This window comes from Podarcis tiliguerta, assembly GCF_965153285.1.
Source record: "Podarcis tiliguerta genome assembly, chromosome: 1".
Lineage (NCBI taxonomy): Eukaryota > Metazoa > Chordata > Lepidosauria > Squamata > Lacertidae > Podarcis > Podarcis tiliguerta.
In genome coordinates, this window is record NC_139534.1 from 44,944,490 (window position 1) to 44,968,736 (window position 24,247).

The 24,247-nt window shown below is 40.5% G+C and overlaps 1 protein-coding gene across 20 annotated transcripts in view; it reads right to left on the bottom strand.

The window, feature by feature from the left end:
- The window catches only part of KALRN (kalirin RhoGEF kinase), a 492,139-nt gene that overhangs the window by 211,404 nt on the left and 256,488 nt on the right, over positions 1–24,247 (bottom strand). For all 20 annotated transcript variants that reach the window (XM_083404304.1, XM_083404303.1, XM_083404302.1 and 17 more), the window contains 3 exons: positions 13,031–13,153; positions 8,644–8,835; positions 1,647–1,778 (listed from right to left, as the gene is read on the bottom strand). In XM_083404304.1, coding sequence (XP_083260430.1) covers positions 1,647–1,778; positions 8,644–8,835; positions 13,031–13,153 — 447 coding nt within the window. The remainder of the gene's footprint in view (positions 1–1,646; positions 1,779–8,643; positions 8,836–13,030; positions 13,154–24,247) is intronic.

Below are 24,247 nucleotides of genomic sequence, written 5' to 3' on the forward strand. Positions count from 1 at the left end.
TGACAGATGGTCTTCAACCTCTGCTTAAATTCCTCCAAGGAAGAAGAGTCCACCATCCAAGAGAGTCCGTTTCACTGTTAAACAGCTCTTACTGTCATAGTTCCTTCTAATGTTTTGTTAAAATACCCTTTCTTGCAACTTGAATCCATTGGTTCGGGTCCTACCTTCTGGAACAGAAGAAAACAAGCTCACTCCATGTTCCACATGATAGACCTTCAGATAATTCAAGATAGCTGGCACATCACCTCTCAGTCTGCTTTTCATGGATTAGGTGACTCAATATAATGTTCACTCATTATATTGAGAAGAGAGCAAAATAGTAGGCTGGACATAGACAATACTAACAGAATAGTTAAAGAAGCAGGGGTTAATATGGATAATCATCTGGCAGCTCTACCCACTGAAGAGAGTTCCTTCTGCTCACACATCATTAAAATTCACCAATAAACAAGCAAAACTGGAGAATATTCATCACTTCAAGAATGAATGAATGTCTTCAGAAGCAGAAGAAGAAGAGTTTGGATTTGATATCCCGCCTTTCACTCCCTTTAAAGGTAAAGGTACCCCTGCCCGTATGGGCCAGTCTTGACACACTCTAGGGTTGTGCGCCCATCTCACTCAAGAGGCCAGGGGCCAGCGCTGTCCGGAGACACTTCCAGGTCACGTGGCCAGCGTGACATCACTGCTCTGGCGAGCCAGAGCTGCACACGGAAACGCCGTTTACCTTCCCACTAGTAAGCGGTCCCTATTTATCTACTTGCACCCGGGAGTGCTTTCGAACTGCTAGGTTGGCAGGCGCTGGGACCGAACAGCGGGAGCGCACCCCGCCGCGGGGATTCGAACCGCCGACCTTTCGATCAGCAAGCCCTAGGTGCTGAGGCTTTTACCCACAGCGCCACCCGCGTCCCTGCGCCACCCGCGTCCCTGCGCCACCCGCGTCCCTTCACTCCCTTTAAGGAGTCTCAAAGCGGCTAACATTCTCCTTTCCCTTCCTCCCCCACAACAAGCACTCTGTGAGGTGAGTGGGGCTGAGAGACTTCAAAGAAGTGTGACTGGCCCAAGGTCACCCAGCAGCTGCGTGTGGAGGAGCGGAGACGCAAACCCGGTTCCCCAGATTACGAGACTACCGCTCTTAACCACTACACCACACTGGCTCTTGTCCTCCAGCAGAGGACAAGAGACCTTTGAGGACTATTTGAGATGTGATTGTCACATAGCTCACCCTGTGCTGAGACTCTACCACAGGTTCACTTAATAAATGTTAGAATTCCAAGCTCTGGTACCTAATTTGCAGAACAATCGTGGGCATGGTTACTCAGACGTTAAGTCCCACTGTGTACAGTGGGGCTTATTTTCTAATAATTGTGCTCAGGCTGCAATACTATAAAGTGCTTACTGGGGAGAAAGTGGGGTAGATGTTTTTGGATTGCAATGCAGAGGGTTCCACTGTTTGTCTGCTTACAGAAGACTCATTAGTTAAGGTGCTTAAACAGTCACATCAGTATGGAAATGAAAAGTCAGATAAATATGTCCTACATATTACTCAGCTAATAGCTCTACACCTCAGAGGCATATCCAACAATTTTCATTAATTTTCACTGTCTAACCTGCTAGTGGTTATTAAAGTCTGTTCCGTAAACACTCACCTCCGTGTAGGCTTGGGTGACCTGTTCATAAAGGGACTGATGATGATGGATGGCCAGTTCAAGGTCTTGCATTTCAGAGGGGAGGCCTCCTTCACTGCACATTTTACACCAGGCATCTACACCAGAAAGGAACTGCAAGAAGAAATTACAAAAGGATATTATAGGAATGCAGTAGACAGGTAGCAGCAGGAGGAAATAATAATAATTAAAATTATCAGGAGAGCCATTTTGAAGTACTACACATCACAGCACATCAAAAGTAGAGCAAGACAAACAAACATATAAACAAAGTTTCACTTTCTGAGTGGAAACCAGGATCCACAGAACTTGTATACCCAAGCGGGCATGGAACTCATGATAATCAATCAGCAGCCCCCTGACTTGTCAGTGCTGCAATGGTTTTGGACAACTCCCTGAGTTTCAAAAATAACAGAATGGAGAAGGCAGATTTATTTATATATTTTTTTGGAGAGAGAGTGTGTGTGTGTGAGAGAGAGAGCGCGCACCCAAGAGAGAGAGAAGAAAGCTGTATAGCTCCTTGGGTGCACCTAACCCACTGAGCATGCCTATAACATGTTTTTAGATCCTAGCCCATGATAGCACAGAATGAGAAGAAAAAAAGGAGTGCTGGTCTTAACTGAATACACAAGCTTTCCTTTTAAGAGCTTAAGTGATAAACCTGTGACCCATTAACTTAGTGCAACTAACAGGGTAATTTCTAGAAGACAATCTCTACATGAAGTACGCTACATGTTTAAATGGACAGGGCTACATCTTAGCACTACTATACAAAATCAAGGCCAAGCAACCACTTCAACCACAAAAGAAACAACACCTCCCTCTAAAAGTCATGTAAAAGGGGAGAAATCGACAGATTCAGCATCCCTCTATGATTAGCAACACTTGCCACAATTCTATATTCTACACAACTATTAAAGATATCTCTGCCCAACTTTGCATCTGGTCACTCTATACTTAAAGCAGCAGAGTTAGGCCATCTTCTATCTTTCAAAAACATCCAGTAGTGATGGAAAATCTCCCTGCAGCTTGATTTGAAATTGAATCAGCCAATGTGAACGTTTACTGGAGAACACTTTTTAAAAGACTGCTTTTTCTCCAAGAGCCCTTGTAATATTATCTCATACTATTTCATTTTTAACTGGTTCAAAAATCTAGTTAGTTATTATTTATTTATTTATTTATTTTTGGCCTGCCATATGGACACTAAATGCATCTCATAGAGAGCTAAGCAAACACACCAAGGGGCAGTAGTTATGACTCTATGGGGCAATGGAGAAATTCCAGAGCCTTAAGAAAGGGAAACCCATCACCCACAGACATGTTATCCAACACCAGTGAGGTACAATCTACACTGAAACTACAGTGGTACCTCGGGTTAAGAACTTAATTCGTTCCGGAGGTCCGTTCTTAACCTGAAACTGTTCTTAACCTGAAGCACCACTTTAGCTAATGGGGCCTCCCGCTGCTGCCGCGCCGCCAGAGCACGATTTCTGTTCTCATCCTGAAGCAAAGTTCTTAACCTGAGGTACTATTTATGAGTTAGCGGAGTCTGTCACCTGAAGCGTTTGTAACCCGAGGTACCACTGTATGTATATTTTCTTAATGAACTGGGGATCTCCAGGATGCTAAATCTGTGGTGCCAAACTGTAAACACTAGCAATAAGAAGGCTTGCAAGTTCTAAGGCCATGTAGCCTGCACACTTTTCATAAGCTTACAAAGCTTATCCTGACCCTGCCTTCTCTGAACATAACGTTCTCTTGCTTGCTGGTTTGTTTGTTCAAACTGAATGTGACACATTGATTTGCCTTTTAACAAGCTCACATCTTCAACTTGTTTATTTATTTATTTCATATCCTGCCCTTCCTCCCAAAGGAGGCCAGGATTGGAAACAAGTGATAAAACGATAACAACATATTAAAAACAATTCCAATATGGATGCAGACCAGGAAAGATTCCACACACTCTTAATCCCACCGCATTACTCTTTCCTAATGTTCCTGTTTCTCTTCGTCTTTTTTTCCCTCTTGCTCATTCTGCTATGCATAAACACCTATCAATAAAAAGAACAGCTAATTATACAGTAGCTACACTGCCTCATTTGAGTAATATAAAAAAACACCTTTGAAGTTTCCCCCCTCTGCCTTGCTTAGGCAATGCTTTATTTAAGCATTGTACCTATTGAGGTGTACTGACTGAAGAGTTCCTGTTAAGTTTGCCATTTTTATCAAGGGTGTCTTAGAATGAGGAGCCTGAAATGACATGAAGGTCACATTGGCTAACCCCATCTCAACCCCACCCTGAGCAGAGTCCTCCCCAACCTAAACACATTAGCACAATTATTATGAATCATAAGCATAGCTCAGCATATGCTGTGCCCAACAGCTTTACGACAGGGAAGCCACTTTAGCATAAAAGACTCCTAGGGCTCAACCAAGCTAACTGAATTAAGTGTAACAATGCTTGGACAAATACACTTTTTTTGGATTGCTTTTGCTTTTCAGTGTGTACTTTCCCCGCTGATTAGTGGTGATGTACTGTGGTTATCAAACCAGAAGTGGGGGGAAACAGGAAAGGATTCACACCTACTGATCACCAAAAGGCAGTATTACATTGCATGGTTCTCAATTCCTGTCCTTTGAACTCCTAAACTTCAGTGTCTAAGGATTCTGGCAGTGAAGCTAAAGTTTAGGTATGTAAACATAAATGAACTTTTTGGGTACGAATACATGTGTCATGCATTTGCACCTAAGTAGGGATAAACTCCCCTCCCCCCCATCCTCATTTATACAGCATTTTCCAAGCATTTCATTTTGTTCTTTCCTATTATCACAACTACTCCCTGGCTTGTTTTTTCTTTCCAAGTCATTGCATGTCAGTCAGAAGGCAATGCATTCAAAATAATTTTATTTGGGGCATTCAAAACAAAATTTCTTTGGGGATAACTTGGAAGCAACCTGGTTTCAGCTATGACCACAAAGAAGAACAAAGTCACTCATGTACTTGAGAAATATTTATAAAGTGCTTCCCAAGGGTTCAATCAGCTTATGCCTGGCTCAGATAAACTGCCGCTGCAACAGTTTGTAAATGGTCTAAGTGTGTCTGTAAACATCAGGCGCTGTAAGATATGTTGTATGTTTTAAAATAGCAACCACCTTAGAAAGAGATAGAAACAAGTATTCCACAAAGGGTATTCTGGTTACTATGTAAGAGAAAAGAGCTAGAGATGGAAGTTAAAGCACATGGGATTAAAAGAAACCCAGCTGAAATATAGAATATAATTTTATTAACAGAAAAGAGAAGAAACATCATGAGATTAAGACACCACACAATGTGAAGGCTGCCATCCTAAGCACATTTAACTAGAGAGTAAGTTCCAGTGATCTCGGACTGAGTAAACATACTTAGGAACATAAAAGTTCAACAAACTCAATTTTAGGGGAATCGTTTTCTGGGAATTACTGTTTGGCTAATGCCTTAACTTTCATAGCACACCAGGGAGTTGATCTTCTAAATTATAAGACGATGAGTCAACAGGATATTTCACTAAATAGAAGAACCAGAGCAGACTACACAGTTCAGTTCCAGACTCCCAGCTGATGGAACTGCAAGCCTAGTCAGATAATTGCAGCCCCCACCCCACCCAGGCACTTGAGAGTTTGCTGGCTCCACACCAATCCTTTCCTCCCACAAATGTCTCTTTTAATCCAAATGAGTAGCAAGTTGGACTCAAATTCTCCTACCCACTTTAATTCCTGTCCTGAGAGACTCTGATAACTGTCCATCAGCCTTTATTTCAAGAAAGGGTTCCTTTTTTCCAGTTGCTTTCTAACCCAAGTGAGAGGGCCCATTAAAAGCTAGGCATGTTAATGCGGCTGATACAGCTGTCCTGTCAAAGCTTAAACCATTTAGGTATTTCTGTCTTTGTCTCTGTGTTTCCTTGTGATCTCTAAGAATGTGCCTGCACCTGACACCTCTACTCATGACTCACTAGAAAGCCCAAGAAATTGCCATTTAACAAGTATGCATTAAGAGTGAGGGAATCCCACATTGCTATCAGTCTGGAAAGGTACTATTAGTGTGGCACGGTGCAGACTGCACCCCCAGTGCTAGTCCTTAAATTACTACACACAATGCACATGGGGATGAGACCAGCTGATCTGAAGACAGGCACAATGTGGATTTTGAGGATCACAGAGCTGTTACAGCTGCCTTGTGGAAATGCTTGAAATTACTCCAACTGGCAGTTCTAAGTCCCATGATAGTTAAGTAGTTTCAACAGAGTATATCATCATGACATTTGGCAATACACCCGCCTTCCCAAAACACAACTCTCCGTTAAGAAATTTTATTGGTTATTATTACAAATATTTATGTCCCAACTAATGTGCTCAAACTGGATAACAACAAGGTTTATAATCTATTCTTACAGAACACTCCAGAAATAACAAAAAGTAGTCTAAAGAGGTAATAAAATACTGCAGTCGAGAAAAAGCCATAATATGCCTGTGCTGGCATGGAGAATCCAACTGCATGTGGAATTACTCCGTACAAAGGGTGTCAGGACTGGTCATTGTCCTCTTCAGATCACCACACAAATGCTTCTTGTTCTTTTTATAACTTTTTATTGCGTATTAACAAACTTATAAATGGTCCTTATCTTTCACTACTATTCCCCAAAGTCACTTATTTCAGATACCTTCTGAGCTCTGCATCTCTGTGACCAGCCACTCTCAAAATGTCAAACGGGCCCTTCCTTTCGTTTTCCCGCTCTTTTTTCTAACCTCCTCACTAGAGCTGGCTTGTATCTCCCCTCCTCCAAATCTGAGCTAGAACTTAACCCTTGCCTTTCCTGGGAACATCCTGTCCCTCCCTGTTGTTCCTGTTGCTCTCTTCTATTAGATTCACTGCTCTCCTCCCCCCCTTGTGGAAAGCTTTCTCCCTCTGAGAAACTGGAAACTTCTAACTCTAACCCTTCCCTGACAAAGGGGTAACCAGTATGGGGAGTAATTTTAACTGGTTTTGAAGTGCAAAGTATAAAGCACAGACTCGATGAGCTTTTGGGGTCACATCAGAGTCTGATCCTAAGCAACTTTTAGAAATGCAATCAACTTTACCATTGAGACTAAGATCCAGAAGCTGAAGTATTTTAGCTAGAACATTTGACCTTTATTAATTTGTTACTGATTACTTTGTAGTATATATCAAAGAACTTAAAGAATTATAAGATAAGAACAGCAACTGCCCTGCTGGTTCACACTAAAGGCCCATTAGTTATTTCCCCTTGTTAACCAATAAAAGCTTATTTATATTAAGCTAATTATTTTATATGTGGAAGAAGTAACATTTATGTGGCACAGTGATTTTTTTGCATTTTAAGTTTGAATTGTGAGTTGCTAAGGGGGATGGTGGCATACTAGATTATGGCGCATTACACTTCATCAGATTTTGCAGACTAAGTGGTTGAATTCAGCCTAAAGCCCTGAGACTTCATACAAACAATTACCATGCCCAAATCAGCCCTAGACCTGAATCTTGAATGCTAGTTGTATAGATGTGCCCATGAATAGGAGAGGGAATCCAAAACAACCTACATGAGAGTGTTAAAGAAAATCAAATATGATTTTTCAGATTAAAATACTGTACTGCCAAACTTCTCAAAGACTAGCATAAACAGCTTTCACATATTATATGCTACAAAAATGAAATAGAAAAAGAGGAAGAGAATTCTTGGCCAAATCAGATAAATTAGACGTAAATTAATATTTGAAAATGAGACCGTAAAATAAAGAGGCATTAATCAAAATGTAAAATCCCCTAGATTGAAAAAGATAAGCATTAAAAAAAAGTACAGAAGAAAAAGAAAATTGCCTGATTTTTTTGGTATATTTGTAAACAGATAGCCATGTCTAAAGAGGGGTAAAGGATGACTGCTAGGAAAAGAATAACAACAAAACATAACCAGATATACAGTATTTCAGCAAGGTTTCCCTTAAGCTCCTCTTGCTTAAGGTAGGCTTCCTGTTGGCTGTCAAATCAGCCTGGAGAATATCCGAACTCAGCGACCTCTCTATAGCTAAATATCTCTGCATCTTTCACGAGGGCAGACTGGTCCTGGGCAGTGACCCAATCTTTATACTGAAGGTCTCTTCCAACTTCCACTTACAACAGGAACTTGTTTTGCCCACATTCTGCCTAGAAAGCGTGGCAATCCCTAGAAATTTGCAGGACCTTAAAAGCCTACAGCAACAGGATCAGGGAACTCAGGAGAACAGAATCCCTCTTTGTATCCTTTCACACTTCCTCCCTGGGGAAGAAAGTGACCTCCCCTACCTTGGCTGGATAGATTAAGGCCTGTATTGCTCTTGTCTATGAAGCACAAAAGCTTCTGGGCTCCTCCTTTCATCACTGCTCACTACATATGATCAGCAGCTACTTTGGCTGCTTTCTCATCCAATGCTCCTCTCCTAGAGTGGCCACCAGAGAATCTCCCAACACCTTCACAAAACACTACTGCATCAATGCCCATGCTTCTGTTAAAGCCACCTTCAGTAGGAGGGTCTTACAATGGGTCCTTCCTCTGTAATCTTGCAGCTGTTCTCCCACCTGAGAATGGGACAGCTCTAGTATGTTCTGATCTGCTGACCTTTCATTGCAGGGAAATGGGGGGAAAGTATGACCGTACCTATCTGAAGCACAGTTTTCCATTGCCACTGAAAGATCAGCAGGGCCCCACCCTTATGGTGGATTGCAGGATCCCTCAATGTTCTCTTTCTATGATTCCCTGTTTTCTCTGTGATGTAGGATCTGTTTTCCCCTCTTCCCTAGTTCCTGTCTTTCCTTGAGCTTGGTGAATCCACAAACTGAATCCCTATTTGTAACACATCACCAAGAAAAGAGCCAAGATACCAGTTGAATTAATGGTATCGATAATATTCTCAACCAGACCAAAATCCCAAATAAACTGAAATTACACACCTGTTCAGCCTTCTGGTGAAACACAGCAGACATTGCTAGTATAGTGCTGCGCTCATCCAGTGCTGCAGCAAAGCTCTTCCATTCTTGATCTAGCTGCGTAGAAATTTGTTTAATTTGTTGAGATGCATAATGGCCAGCCTCTGAAAGCCTGGATGCAACCGACATGATGCGATTTATATTCACGTAGGCATTCTGGGGAGAGAGAAAATTATATTAAGTAAGAACTGCCACCCTCCCTATTATTCATCAAAACATTTTAATATATTTCTCAAAACTGAGAATGGGTTGTGAAGGAGAGAACAGGTACACAACCAAGCAGCATTTTGGAAGATCTGACAGCCAAGCTAAATTATTAACAGTATCATATGGTGATATTCTTATTTATTGATTGTACCATTTCATCTTGCAGATGGAAGTTCCCACTCCTGAATGCAAAATTTTCTACCTGTTGAAAGCAGTAATGTATTTATGGTGTTTGCCACCCATGCTTCAATTTTTGTTATTTTTAAAGTCACATATCCAGAGTCCCAGCCAGACAAATGGAGTAACTGAAATTGTAAGATGAGGGTTGGAACCATGCTAAACTAGTAAATATTGATTTATTTAAGATATTATTTTGAAACTGAAATAAATAAATAAATCATGAACAACATCATTTCATTTCCACCTTTTTATTTTACTTTAATGTATTGTTGTATTTAAATGTTTTTTTAAAAAAATGCTCAACAAAAAGCTATAAATTAAAAATTTAAATGAATCTACAATAAGTAGTGCTCTTGACTTAACCCTTCTACTTGTTTTGTAAAGATCATGCTCCTACACAAACATGGAATTAACAAAATGTTCACTAAGGACATGGCTTTTTAAAAGATCAAATGCATTGTGCTTATCATGATGGTCTAACATGCCTCTTTTCACCACTTAGTTCCTGGAGACACAGAGGGTGGGCAAGAATTAAGGACAGAAGGTGGGGATTCTGCTAGGACTTTCTCTCTGTCTCTCTCTCTCTCCTCCTTCTATTATAACAAACGATCATCACCGGAATAAAGTTAAAGACAAATTATACACACAACACGACCCCACTCAGGAGTGAAAGAAGCAGAAGACTCCATGAGCTCCATGAGCTCAAGAAATACCATGTTTTTCTGCAGAAATCCAATTGCTGCTTTGATTTTGCAGGGAATAAAGTTGTAATCTTTAAACTGTACCCAGCAATTGTATAAGCTCTAATGAAGAACAATAGCTTGTTCTCATATGATCTCTTCAAGAACCCAATTCCCATGGTAATGTTCTTAACCAACTAATTGCATGTGGCCTGATGCAGATTTTAATTGAAGTGCATATTGTCTTGGCATAATATAAAGAGTACAGTGCATGGAAATGACAAACAGTAAGATCTTATTTCAGAAAGATGTCATTAGAGGGTAATTGTAATGTGTTTCCTATGCATTGTAACTCTAGGGAGAGAGGGCAACTTGTCCTAGTTTTTGACAATTAGTTCCTTGACAATGGGTGGGCTGATGTAGCCATGTTGGAAAACAACTTTGCACATTTCTCTGAAGTCATGACTCACCCTTCGAAGGGGTCACATATAAAGCATAAACCAATTTTGCTGAAGCAGTTATGAATAGCTTCAATTAGAATAATCAGCATGTGCACTGGGCTATTCAAATATAAATCGGCAATCAGTGTGATTTGTACCCATTTAAATAGGACAATGAAGCTTGCTTTAGAAAAGTAATGAGATTAATGGGATACCAAATATACTTTAAAGTCAGTTTTCTCTTTTAATGAGACACATTAACATATAGACGTAAATACTGCACAGTTGTAATAAAAGAAAAATCCATTTTTTAAAAAAATAAGAATACTAACACTGTTCTGTTAAAATAAACACAATTCTTAGAGTACATAGTGCTATATAATATTCCTTTAGTTTAACACAACAGCCTAGGAAATCCATTTTCTTACTATGCACTATGGCATCACTATAGCAGTGATGGCGAAACTTTTATAGACCGAGTGCCCAAACTGCAACCCAAAACCCACTTATTTATCACAAAGTGCAAACACGGCAATTTAACCTGAATACTGAGGTTTTAGTTTAGAAAAAAAAAAAAAACTCATACATTAACATCTTTTGTCTTAAAAGAAAAACACAATAACAGAGTTTTCAATGATACAAACAACTTATAAAAGTTTGCATTAAGATGATCCAAACTAAGTAAGGAAAGCAATCCCATGTGCTTTCATTGACTTAAAATTATTTGGCAGAGAATTCCATACTTTAAGGATTCCCCACTTTTAAGCTCCAGCCTGAGCAAGAAAGCGTTTTCAGTGTGGCCCTCTGAGCGCATGCAGAGCGGCAACCCCCCCGCCCATCACACCGCTGTTTCCTGAAAGGGCCCCAGGGGCTGCCCAACATGCTAGTCCTGCTCCCTCACCCAGCCCCGACCGGCCCCTATGCAGGGTGTCCACCGTGGCCGGAGGGTGTGTAAAGCCTCAACCTTGCAGCAGGAGGAAGGCGGCTGCTCGGAACTCTCAGTGGCCCACCAATGCGGCAAATGTAATGAATTTGTGTTGTTTGAAACATTCCTCCTTTTTATAATTTTTGCAACATGTGTCACATGTATTTAATACAAAAAGTAGCACATGTAGCCATGAAGACTGTTACTTTTAAAAAAGAAAAGAAAAAACCCTAAAGCTGAGATTTTTTTGGATTCCAATCAGTCTAAAAGCCTCCCACAAGGAACATTCCATATCTCCTATGATTTTAAAATATAAGGATTTTGCCTTGACTACCTGCTTTTATGAAACCAGCTTTTAGAACAAAAGAAAACAAAACATCAATCTACGTACTGTAATGGGAGTTTATTTTAAATAGTGATGGCAATGAAACTAACAGCTGTACACAATATGTATAGTCTGACTATGACAAAACTGATGAAGAAGGATTATTCATGAAAAAAGTGTGCAAATAAATAAAATGTTTAGAGAACTGCACTTAAAGACATTTTCTTTAACAGTTTTTCTTTTTCTGTTTCATTACAGCAAAAGGAAAGGTAATTGGAAAGCTGTTAAGACCCCATGGGGATTGGGAACTCAGCCATAGCCATTACTAGCACACATGTGGTGTAAAGCTAGGCATTACTAATCAATGCACAGCTAGTGACAGTCCCCTATGAAACTCAGATATTAAACGTTCAAAGAGGCTCAGCTTATGCTTTATGAGCCACAGAAAAATCATATGGCTATGAAGAGTCCTGCCCATGAAGACCTTCCACAATCAAATTCTTCATTTTGCTCCTTTAATGGTTCCTCTGTGGAGATGCTTTTTAGGAGAGCAGCATTCAGAAAATAAGCAGGTTTATCTAGATGAGGCAAGAGTACCACGTCTCCAGTCACATCATACATCAAAAGGAAGGCGCTTATAACATGGTCAGTGTTACTTTCTCAATAAAGCTACATTATGGCAATTTATACAACAGTGTTCTGAAATGACACTTAAATAGGAAGTCTGTGTCCAAGTTTGCAACAGCTTTGTAGAAACAGCTATCCCAGCAGCTGGTAAAGCTGAATGGAGACAAACCACACAACATCCACACACTTATAGGAATGATTAACTTCCTGCCACAAACCGAAGTTTCTGAATAAAACTTCATGCATTAGCAGTACTTAATTTTTACTGAGTGATACGCTGACAGCTAACAGGTGGATTTTCTCTTCTTTAATTTTTAACTGTGTTCAATTTACCAACTACAAATTAAACTGAAATATTATTGCAAGTGTCCCATAAAGCCACTGGGATTATAATAATCAGATGGTATTTTGCTAGAACATAAAGTTTATCATTTCCAGTCCTATGAAACATGACATTTTATTTTTTTAGTGACCCCCAAACACCGAAGCAACTTGTTTTACATTTACCGAGCGGCCAGTGACATTCTAACCGCCCTATGAGTTGTCAAGCTCTGAGCATCTTTAAGCCAAAAATTCAGATGGCCAAAGCTTGTCATGGGGCCTCTTATAACCACTGCTATTTTTGGAGACTGAATTTTTCTTTGAGTTTTAGTTGTCATCCAATTTCAGCAGGCAAACAAACTGTCACATAATTTCAAGCATTTGGACAAAAAATGTCAGTTATCACAGTACTAAGCTTTCTGTTTACTGACTCTCATTTATGGTATCTCATGAACATGGCAAAATTTGTATTGCACCAACCGTCCTTTAAATACTTCTTTTAAAAAGTATTGCTGTTAGATGCTCAACCTGACCTTTTACTCATTGAACCCCAAGGGCTTCCCTAATCTTTTAACTGGTGCTTCTTCCTTGACTTTTCATCTCTGTCCCATATGCATCCTTAGACAGGAAGAAAATAGGTACTTACCATAGAATTCATAGCAAAATGATTATGCTGTGTCTGCAAATCCAGGGCATGTTGGTAGTTCACTCCAATTTCAGTGTGGCTCTGCAGGAACAACTCTTTGTTGTGACTGATCCAATCAAACATCTAAAAAAAGGAAGAAAACAAAATCATGGCTTGAAGATGAGGACCTTACCTTGGATCCAAGCATATTGTTTTCTGCACAAATTTATACTGGTGTCACATACAACACCCTATACAAAATTCTACCAAAACTATGCTCTGTGAATAAAAGCATGGCATATGTACTTCGAAAGCACTGCTCAAATCATATGAAGCTTGGATATTTGAACTGTCCAAATTATTGTGATACAATTTCAAATTTGATCTACTTAGTCTTAGGTCAGGTTGAAAGGATATACAAGCCCAGGGTGGAATATGCATGCATTTATAGGGCCCAGACCAATTAGAAACCTGTATGTGGGCCTATGTAATTTATATGTGGAATTCACTTATAATTCCAAGCAACTCGGAATATATGCATCATGGCTCCCAACCACAGAAGTCAGCAATACTCCAAGGGGAAACTGGGTGCTGAATCCAGAGGATAACCTGAAATACCTTCTTGTATGTCCTCCTTGTTAATTGACACAGTCCCACCAACACACTCTTACTCAGAAGATGATAGGACCTCCACTTCCCTGACCTTGCAGAAGCCAGCAGATAAAAACCAGGCAAGGATCCTTTAATCAACACAGCCAGCTCCTATAGGCTCGGTCAACCTCAGCTCTCTGCTGAGACAACATCCCTCTATTGCTGCAATAGGAAGGTGAACTCCAGCCAGAAGGGGCCACTGGGAACTGTCCATGGTCTGGACTTTCCTGGTTGCTCTTTAAAGAGATGTACCCTGATGTGCCCTAACCTCTCAAAAGAGACGTGACTTGACCATGAGCGCCAAGTCCCTTGGAACATTTGGATATGGTAGCTGTTCCCTTATAATGTGACGCAGGAATGGTGGCCATCTTGTAATTTGTATGAAAAATCATAGAAGCATAAACTCTATGACAATGAGACAATTGAATTCTCTACATAATAGAATAGTTCAGAAGAGAGATTAGCAATAAATTAGAAATGTGTTTGTTATCATAGATCTATCTAAATGTTCTTAATATAAAAACAGGATGAAGTTACCATATTGACTTGTGTGGTGGATTTTTGTGCAATGGCTGGTCTTCTGAATTGCCTAACATGGGTTGACACAGCAGCTCAACAAGTTCTGGCTCAAGCCTATCTTTAATCATTTACCCCAAGAAGAAACAAATCTTGATATGCAAATATATTTGAGAAAGAAGTTTATCAAAGTAAAAAATTCAATTCCACATCACTCCTCAATTTACGAAAACTACAAAATAGTTATGTGAACCAGCCCTATATGATTGCTGCCAAATAGATGTGATGTATATAGATCATAGCTGTAAGGTATGACATAAGATCCATGGAGTGGCTTGTAGTGCTGTTCAGAGATAACCAAATCTAGTCAGTTTCAAAACAAGCCAAATTAAAATTATGGGTTTGAAGGAAGGAGTGCAAAAGCCTGAAACACACTTGGGCTCATTCCAGCATGTGCATGTCATGCTAAACCATGGGTTTGCATGAAGTGCAAACACATGCTAAACCATGGGTTAGCATGAAGTGCAAACAGAGCAAATGGATTTATCTGGATTTCTGCCATTTGCTGGATCATTCTAACAGCAGTGCTCAACTGCTTTTTATGCATGATATGACTGCAGCCCCAAAGTGAAAAAGTGGGTAAATGAGAAAATTTGTGAAGAGGCATTTTTCTAGTCAGCCAATGCACAGGGATGGATTAAGATTTTTAGAAAGTTGGCAGGAGGAGTTTTGCAGTGGACAGCTGGAAAAATAATGCCACTAAGCTGTGCTGGGAATGGCAGGGAACTCAGCAGATGGAACAGGAGATTGATAATCATTGAGATCAACATTTTAGGATTGCAGAATGTGTTCCTCTGGTTTTCAAAGCTTTAAGGTTCTACATTTCATTTTCACTAGCAACAGAGTATTTTTTCCTGTTAACTATTTCACGCCTACAATTGCTTTTTTGGCAGTTTCACATAAAAGAAGAAAGCAATCCAACAGGATTCCTAATTAGAAATTTAAAACTTGTATGTGGCAAAAATGAAAAAAATACTTGTTCTGCCACCCTCCCAACCCACTAATTTTCTCTTCTGATGCCACCTGATACATTATTTCTGAAGTTTAAATTAGAAGCTTTCATTACAGTAATGGATGATTTGGCCTGGACATTTTCTGTCTTGGAGAAGCTTCGTGTGTTGGGAATTTACTGCAAGAATTCTTTGTCTTAGGAAACAACTTAGGTTTATCTTGTAAGTAACTGCAGGTTAGATGTGAACATTTCCCAAAACCAAGGTAGAGTCATTTAAGAAGGCAAGAGCCATCTGGCAACAAGCCCTAGAAAATAAACAGTCAATCTAGTGCATTATTCACAAGGAACCTAGCTGAGGTCAACCCGGAACTAAGTAATTAACAAACCCTGACAGATTGTTGCTAAAGGACCAAGAGAACATTTCTTTCCTCATCTTCAGAATAACTCTTATGTGATTGGGTAATGGCTCTACATGGACTAATGCAGAATTATTTGGACACAGTGAATTGCATTTTATATGTTCCTCCCTATTCTTGTTCCAAACTTACTTACGAAAGGATATTAGCAGCATGTAGCAGCCATATCCAGCAGCTTCTGATCTGATCTTTATCATTTCCAAGGCTTTTTTCCCCAGCTGGAACTCGCTGGAACTCAGTTCCAGCACCTCTCAGGTAGGGGCCATTTTCATTATAAGAGAACAAATGAGTCATACATAGTGAGTTCCAGCACCTCTTTTTCTAGAAAAATAGCACTGATTATTTCTAATAGCTTGCTAAAATAACGCTGGCCAAATAGTGGTGTTCCCGACCCCAGTGGCGTAGCGTGGGTTGTCAGCACCCGGGGCAAGGCAAGTAATTTGCGCCCCCTAACCCGTGGATTTTAGTAGGGGCAGAGAGCTGCGAGCATGCTCCCCCCCCCCAGATGTTGCGCCCGGTGCGGCCGGCCCCCCCTGCACCCCCCACGCTACGCCACTGCCCGACCCCCATGCAAGGAAACATGGATCTATTAACACAATCCTAGGAATGAGTGGGCTTTCTGACATGCCTGTCAGGATGCAGTCAGACATTATCTTTACCCTGTGGTGATGGCAACTGCCACAAAGAAAAGAGGAAGAGCAAGTGGCTCTTCATGGTGCTTACGATAGAAGGCCTTGCTCTTCTGCTAGTTCCAGTGCAAAATATAGCCAGTTAAAAGTGCTTGAAGGGAGTGTGGAGCAGGACCAGTGAGATGTGTGGCATGGGGACACCAAGTCAGTGTCTCAAGGGCCAGGTAGAGAAAACTGGAGGGACTCACTTGCCTCCAAAACCTGAGGTTCCCCACCCCTGCATCACTCAGTGTTAAAGAAGTGGTCCTATTACATGGATGGGAAAACTTTCATAGGAATCTGTTTGATGAATTAAATGTTACATTAGTGGGCTAATTCCTCCATTGTAACCCTCCCCTAGCACAGAAGGTAATGTTCAGAACAAGGAGCTAACTGGGAACTGCACAATGAACCAAATGGCCGTGGCTAATTTAAGATTTGCTAATTTAAGATTTAGTACATTATCATAAATGTACTAAATGTCAGCTGATTAGTTCATACGCTCCAACATTCCTCAGAGGAAAATAGGGACACGAGCACAGAAAATTTTGAATTTATGTATTGCATTTAGAGAAGCCTGAGGAAAAATATACGGGGTATCCCAATGTTTATTTTGGGGTCCAGGGACATAAAAACATTTGAGTTCAGGGATACATAAACTTCCCTTAAGTGCTTCAAAATTCTGAGCAAATTAGGAATGTGTAAGCAATTGCAGCATCCTGGTGCTGTGGTGAATCCTAGATGGATCAGGTGCAAAGACCCATCCCCTGGCATCCCCTCCCCCAGCTGCGACTCCTCTTCACCCAAATGCACAAAAGGGGGAGAAGTCATGAGATTTCAGAAGGCACCACCAATTTACCTCATGGGAGAGATCAGTGCCTTCCTCCTGTCCACATGAGAAACCAAGCAGGAAGGGGCTTTGGAGGGATGTGTTTTTGTTCCAGAGAACCCCTCCCCATTTCCTCAAATCCCCTTCATCTCTAGAAATCTAGTCTTGTTCATTTTAAGTCACAGAAAGAGCCAAGCTTCTGGATCAGAACTCTCTGTGTCTCTCTCAAAGCAGGAGCCAAAGAGGAAATGCATACTACACACACAGGTGGCAGCGGCTTAGAGACACTTCAGATTCCCAAATGAAACTGGCAATGAAAGGACTCTGAATTCGGGACAAGAGAAGCCATGGTGACTAAAAGGTTTTCGTGATGGTCTCGGCATTTTCAGGGCAGTTGGAGACTATGCTAGTTTTACCTATATACAGCATTAGACGTTATAAGCTGGAGCAGTTAAAAGGTTTTCAAAAAAGAAACAAAGGAAGGAACTTTTACTGTAAAATTATATTTTGCTTTCTCTTTAGAGCGCTTCTTCATGAACAAGCACAAAAAGACGGTTGCTTAAAAGACAGGAAGACTTTGATATTTCCCCATCATATTCCCCACTTCTACCCTTTCAAAATATCAATGAGAATGAATAGACCTGCCAGGGTACACAGTGACTAGAACATTACTGCCTTCTGAAGCATAAGCCAATAACTTATGTGTGGATGGAGGTGATCTGGGAGTCAAAGTGCTGTCGTATTTCTGCCCAGTGTGAAAAATACCTGAAGAGCTGCCAATGGTAAATAGGATAAATGTCACAGAATGCTCTACAGAGCAATAATTGAGGGCATCCCTGATGTGCCTCCTCCATTAGTCAGATACATTTGTTACTACAGTATACTTGCAGCACTGCATACCTTAATGAGTTCATCAGCAGGTTCGGAAACAAATGGGCAGCTCTCTTGTTTACCTCCGTAAATCTTATTGTCTTTGCTTCTAGGGACTTGGCACTTGGTCTGCTGTTTAACTTGGAACTCGTTTCAATAATGTATATTGTAGACAGCTCAGGGTATTCTCTGTATCCTTCTTTAAGCAGATAGCAATAAGCTACTGCTAGAGGGTTTACAGGAGCCAGCAAAGACGTAGCTTTAAATCCCAGCTCAGAAATAAAATAAATGTGCAGGGGCCTTCGTCAAATTTCTGGTAATGAACATTTCTATGCATCAAGTGAAGAGAGGCCTCAGGGTCTTGTGGATAATTTAGCAAAATATTGCATGGATTAAGCCTGCACACAATTTGTTGGATTTTTTCATGAGAGAATAATTCTCTGAATTACATGTAATTTGTAGCACTTAGCTGTACTGTACAGTATGTGCCTTTGCTTTCCCTTCATGGAACACAAGAGATAATGAGCCAGAGAGATAATCATATTTGATAGACGTTTATCTGTGAAATAATTTATATATATAAATGTGCTTTTTTCTAAAAATATTCAAAAAATGTTTAGGGTACTCTCATTTTGACTCAATAAAATCACCATTTTATACTTCAAATCGGGGGGGGGGGGATACAGTAAATGGACAAAAGTACAAAATGTTTAGGGGTATGCGTACCCCTGCGTACCCCCAGAAAAAGCACTGTGTGTGTGTGTGTGTGTGTGTGTGTATACCAGATGCCACCAACAAATTTTACAAATGGTCTGGGAGCCAAAGATATGCTTGGGTGGGGTTTAGACCTGCCCTGCACACACAATGGTTCAACACTCCTGATTTAGTGCAACAAGTAGTACTAACAATTATTCCTTTTGCTATCATCAATACAGTAGACAATAAACAGGAAAGGAATAGTTCAATATCCAGTCTATCTATACAAGATACCTAGAGAACACGACATATGTGCATTTATTAGACTCACACTCGCCAATGTGCTGATAAAGAAGAAGCAGATGTTAACTAAAGAAGAATGTGGAAGCAGCTCTACACTGCTTGAAAGCTGCTATATTAAGGGGTATATTAAACAAACAAACATAATCAGAATGTATTTCCCTACTCTACTTCTCTGCTACTTTTTCTTTCATACTAACTGGTTTTCCATATAATAGTTATTGTTTATAATGTGGGGCTGCCATTCTTTTAAAGAAGGCTTAGCTGAGTTATTGTTTGCCTTTTAACCAAATAATCAATTAATCAATTGCATTTCTTTGTTGTGGGTTGCTATTGTACTTTGTAGCAACATTGCTATAAATTACTTGCTGTATCTGCTATCATTTTCTGTAACCTTTCAACTTTCCTTATGTAGTCAATCACCCAACTGGTATAATCAGCACTCAACAACCATTAGCTGAAAGAAAAAGATCCCATTCTTAGAAACACCACACCTGAAACAATTGGAAAAATGCCCTAAAATGTGAGATTTTCATAGATAGGTTATTTTCAGCTGATGCATAGTAGACTTCAACATATTCGGCAACTCTCTGTCTACTAGGCTTCTACAATTATATTAACACAGTGGGAGATTTATTGACCATCCTCTGAAGTTTAAACAGTCAGTTTCAATGAGTGGTGCACAGGGGCTCAAGCAATGCAACTGAGTGGGTAGTGGGCTATGCAAAAGCAGCCAAATCTATTGGGGAGGGGGGACATTGTTAGCAGAAGAGGCAAAGAGGAATCCATCAAAATTATTTGGCATACTAATAGTGGCTATTAGCCAATTTTAAGTTGCCTCAGCAAAATTCAAGGCGGGGCCTTTAAGTAAAGAACAGGAATTCCTAAAATGATTTTCACAGTATTTTATTACTATACCCATTATCAAAGTCACACCCCTAATTCTAATATATTGTCAGTTATTCCTTCTGAATATAAAAGAAATGGAAAGACTACAGACAACTCCTCCAACACAGTGGCTAAGTGTCTGAATCACAAAATAACTGGTCTTAGGCAAGCTGATTTCAGCCTACACATTTCTTCTGCAATATGGGGTATAATAATGCACTTCTATTTTACATGCTGGTGGCAAGGATTTCAACAAATTAATGCATGCAAATAGCACCAAATACTTGAAAGTGCAATACAAATGTTAAATATTATTGCAGGTGAATGCAGTAATATAATTGTTTCAAATGTAACAGTATCGCTTTCTTTGTAAGATGTTTGGAAGGGGTATGAAGGAAAAGAGATTTGTTTAGTAAATATGGGTGCCGTCTTTGCTGCTTACTTGCCACCGCCAAAGTAAAGTAAATTCTGGCAGCAAATCTCACAACTGTTCAACTAATCTGAATGGGGAGACAGAATAACATAAATATGTCTCGATTTAGGTGCAGTTATACCATTTGTGAGTTCCATTACTATGTGATTACCAGGGAGAGGGGAGGAACAACTTGCATAAGCAAAGGCCTAGCACATTCTGTACAGCTACCCTGTTGTTTTGGTCCCTACAGCAGAATATTCCCCTGGTTTTCTAGTTTTCAGATTTGGATTGTCACACCCAGTGATGGACCTTGGGGTCTCAACTTTCAGCAGTGCCTTGTGCCAAAATTTGGTGCCCCCCCCCCATGTTCCATTCTACATCATAGTTGCAGTGCCCCCAAAGCTCTGGTCATGCTTCCACTGTTTCTGGGGTGAATCTCAAAACCCCTATTTTGTAGTGATCTGGATTCAAAGTTTAAACTTCACTTCCACGCTGGAGCCTGACAATGAGGCAAGCTTGGGGGGCGGGGGGACAATCCAGAAGTCATAAAATAAAATTTTCTTTCCTGTGCCTTTTCTGTGGTACATTTTGTTCTCTATAATTGTAGCAGGCCCTACTCAGTTACAATTTCTTAAATGCTGTTGCATTGTTGAACACAATCAGCAACCCAAAACAACTGCAGCAATTAAAAAACTGCTAACTCCAGGAAATGGCAGGGGAGTTGTAATACATGGTGCTCAAGACCAACACTCAGGCCACGGAGCTGCTTTCTTAAGTGTTACAGGTGAAAGACTGGACGGAGCTTGAAAACAATTTGCTGAGTGCAAAATACACAGTATTCTTATTAATACCCTGCCCTTTTACTTCAGTAAGTTACCTGTGTTCTGAATTTTCTCTTTCATGGCTAATATTAACCACATAAAATAGCACAGTACTGTTAGAACATTCAGAATAACTGGACGCTCTAAGATCCTGGACACTTGTACTGTAGGAAAAGAGACTGAAAGGCCAGCTGTGTCAATTAAGTCATGTACTATCCAATAGCATAGAGCCTGGGAACAGCGGTTATGACTTAACCCAGGTCTTTTTGCCCCATTTGCCAGGTCTGAGTCACCTTCTCTGTCCCTCCCTTACATTCTCCATCTACCTGCAGCCACTGGCCTTCAACTCTGCTCAACTGCTTTCCTGGTTCTAGAGAGAGAGAGATACATTCTAACATAAAAACAAGTCAACGACAAAGATAATCCCAATTTTGTTGCTTTATGTGTCTTTTTTGTACTCTAGAACAACATTAAACACATATTGTTGCCACATGTGATCTTCAGGAATCTGTACATGTGGATTTTTTTTTGGGGGGGGGGGTTCCTCATGTATGCACATGAACTTCACCATAAATAAAAATCATTTTAGAAGATAGAAGTACAGTGGTACCTCGGTTCTTGAACGTCTATGTTCGGAACCTGAACACCGAAAACTTCCATTTTCAAACGAACCTCAGAAGTCGAACGGTTTCCACTGCGTGTTTTTCAAATTTCTCAATTGAATTTGCAGACAGCCCTTTGTGCCTCGGTTTTCAAACATTTCGGAACTCGAACAGTCTTCCAGAACGGATTATGTTTGAGAACTGAGGTACCACTGTAGTTGTAATTTTCTAAGCTTTCTTATCTTCTGTGCCTTGTAAGATCACAGATAAATAAAAAATGAGGTCATGGTACACTGCCTATTGTGCTTTCACACTCAGCTCACTGCTATTCCTCACACATTGGTCAAAACAGAGGACATCTTTCAACAGAATTATATGCAATAGCTCTTAAACCAAATTAAAGATGCATAGGTTTACAGCTTTTGTCTGTTTTCTGATCTCGCCTACAGAATGGTTCCTGTCTAGTGTTATGTTGGGAAGAAGCTATAGTAGGGGGTAGACAAGTATTGTAATGACATCTAATACAGGCATTTTGTTCGCCATGCAGCTCAGTCCTATGTATGCTTACTCAGAAGTCTGACTAAACTCCATGTGTCTTACTCCCAAGTAAATGAGCACAGGTTTACATTGGAGTCAGAGCAAGCAAGCAACTAGGGGCACCAATTGTGTGCAGGTAGGATTTTTTTTATTTCTCTTCTTTGTGGCAATCAGAGGAAAGACCAATCTGGGAGGACCTGGCTGACTTGCTGGCTATTTTGCACACATACACACACAGTTCTTTGCAGGTGGCTGGAAGATGGGAAGTCATCGTTCACAAAGCTAATGATACCCAGAGGAATGAGACTACAATCTGGATAGCTTCAGCAATCAGGAAAGCAACAGCATCCAAAGCTTCTACAGTTTGAGAGATCTGGAGGCAATTTGGCACATCTATCTACCAAAGAGCATGTTCAGATTTTACAATCCAGTTACCAGTCTGAGCTCCACATATGCTTTGAAGGAAATCTAGGCTACTAAAATTATAAGAGCTGTAACTGAGTTGCTGAGGTGGGGGAAGCAAAAAAAAAAAAAACACCCCACGTCTTTGAGGGAAAAACAGAAAGGGGTGGATTATCAGTTGCTTACAAGAGAGTTCACAGAGTTGTATAATGCAACCCAACTGCCTTTAGGAATGCATTCACGTGGAGACCATAAACATGCAACCTAGAACCCCCACAGATTCAGCTGCAGCTTCCCAGCAGCAGTTCCCACAATTGTGGAAGTATGTTTTTCAGCTGCTGTCTTCACTGGAATCACTTCTGGGAAGCTGCATCTGCATCCATGAAGGACCCGGGTCACATATTACATTCTCCATATGAGTGATTCCCTTAGAATAATCAAGGGACATTGCTTTAAGAAGATTTCTACTCTCAATCGTGACACGGTGTTGATAAATCATTGGCTTTTTCTGAACATCTCTGGAACAGTTGTGGACTGTATTACTGACACTCTGCAACCTCTCATGCACTGCATTAATCTTACCCTCCCTCTCAGTGCTGTAAACACTCCTGTTCCCTTCTCTTTTCTGTTTACCTGCAGTGAGCACATGGGAGGTCATGTGAGCTGCCACTCCAAAGCTGAAAGATCAGTTATGATCTGCTCATGGACATCAGAAGGATAGTGAGCAGAGTAGGGAACGTGTCATCCTTAAGTCAAATATAGGGCCTAGAACAGGGGCAGCGAACCTGTAGCCACCCAGTTGTCACTTGACTCCGAACTCTCATCAGCTCCAACTAGCAAGGGATTATGGGAGTTGTAGTCCAGTAATGTCTGGACACAAAGAGGTTTTCCACCTAACTTAAAACCTAGCTTTCTTCAGAAAATTTGGATTGGTATGCTTTTGCTGCATACACTCCTTAGACAAGCATTCCTCAACTTTGGGTCCTCAGGACTATGACTACCAGTATCACCAGCCAGCATGGCCAGTGGTCAGAACTCAAGATTGGGAAAGGCTGCCTTACACTGCCTTTGAATCCATATGGTATTCTATAGAAGAAGTAGAATCCTGGTGTATGTCATTTGTGTGAAAGAATCTCACAAGAATCACAACAAGAATGTAGAGGTTTGTGGTAATGTGCATGGCAGGAGTGGGCATGGGGAGGTGAACCTAAGTTCTGGATATAAACTTCAGATTCCGTCTAAAACATTGCTGTGTTTGGCTCCCCGATTGGCTCTCCAGTCAGACTCGCCTGGCACCATCATTACATGTCTTTAGAAGCCAGGCAAAAAGATTATTCTTTACCCAGGCCTATAATCTATGGCCTGTGAAAGTATTGTGAAAGTACTGTTATTATTGTGATTGTTTTACTATTAGGCTGCCTGTCAGTATGCTTTTTGCTGTGTTTTTGTTATGTGTTTATCTTTGATGTTTTGTAATGTGTTTCTAATGCACACCATCCTAAGATCTTTTGATAAAGTGTGCTATATAAATTTTATTAATAGCAGCAGCAGCAGCAGCAGCAGCAGCAGTAGTAGTAAAGCAAAGGGCTCTCAAGCTTCATCACAGCCAGCTTCC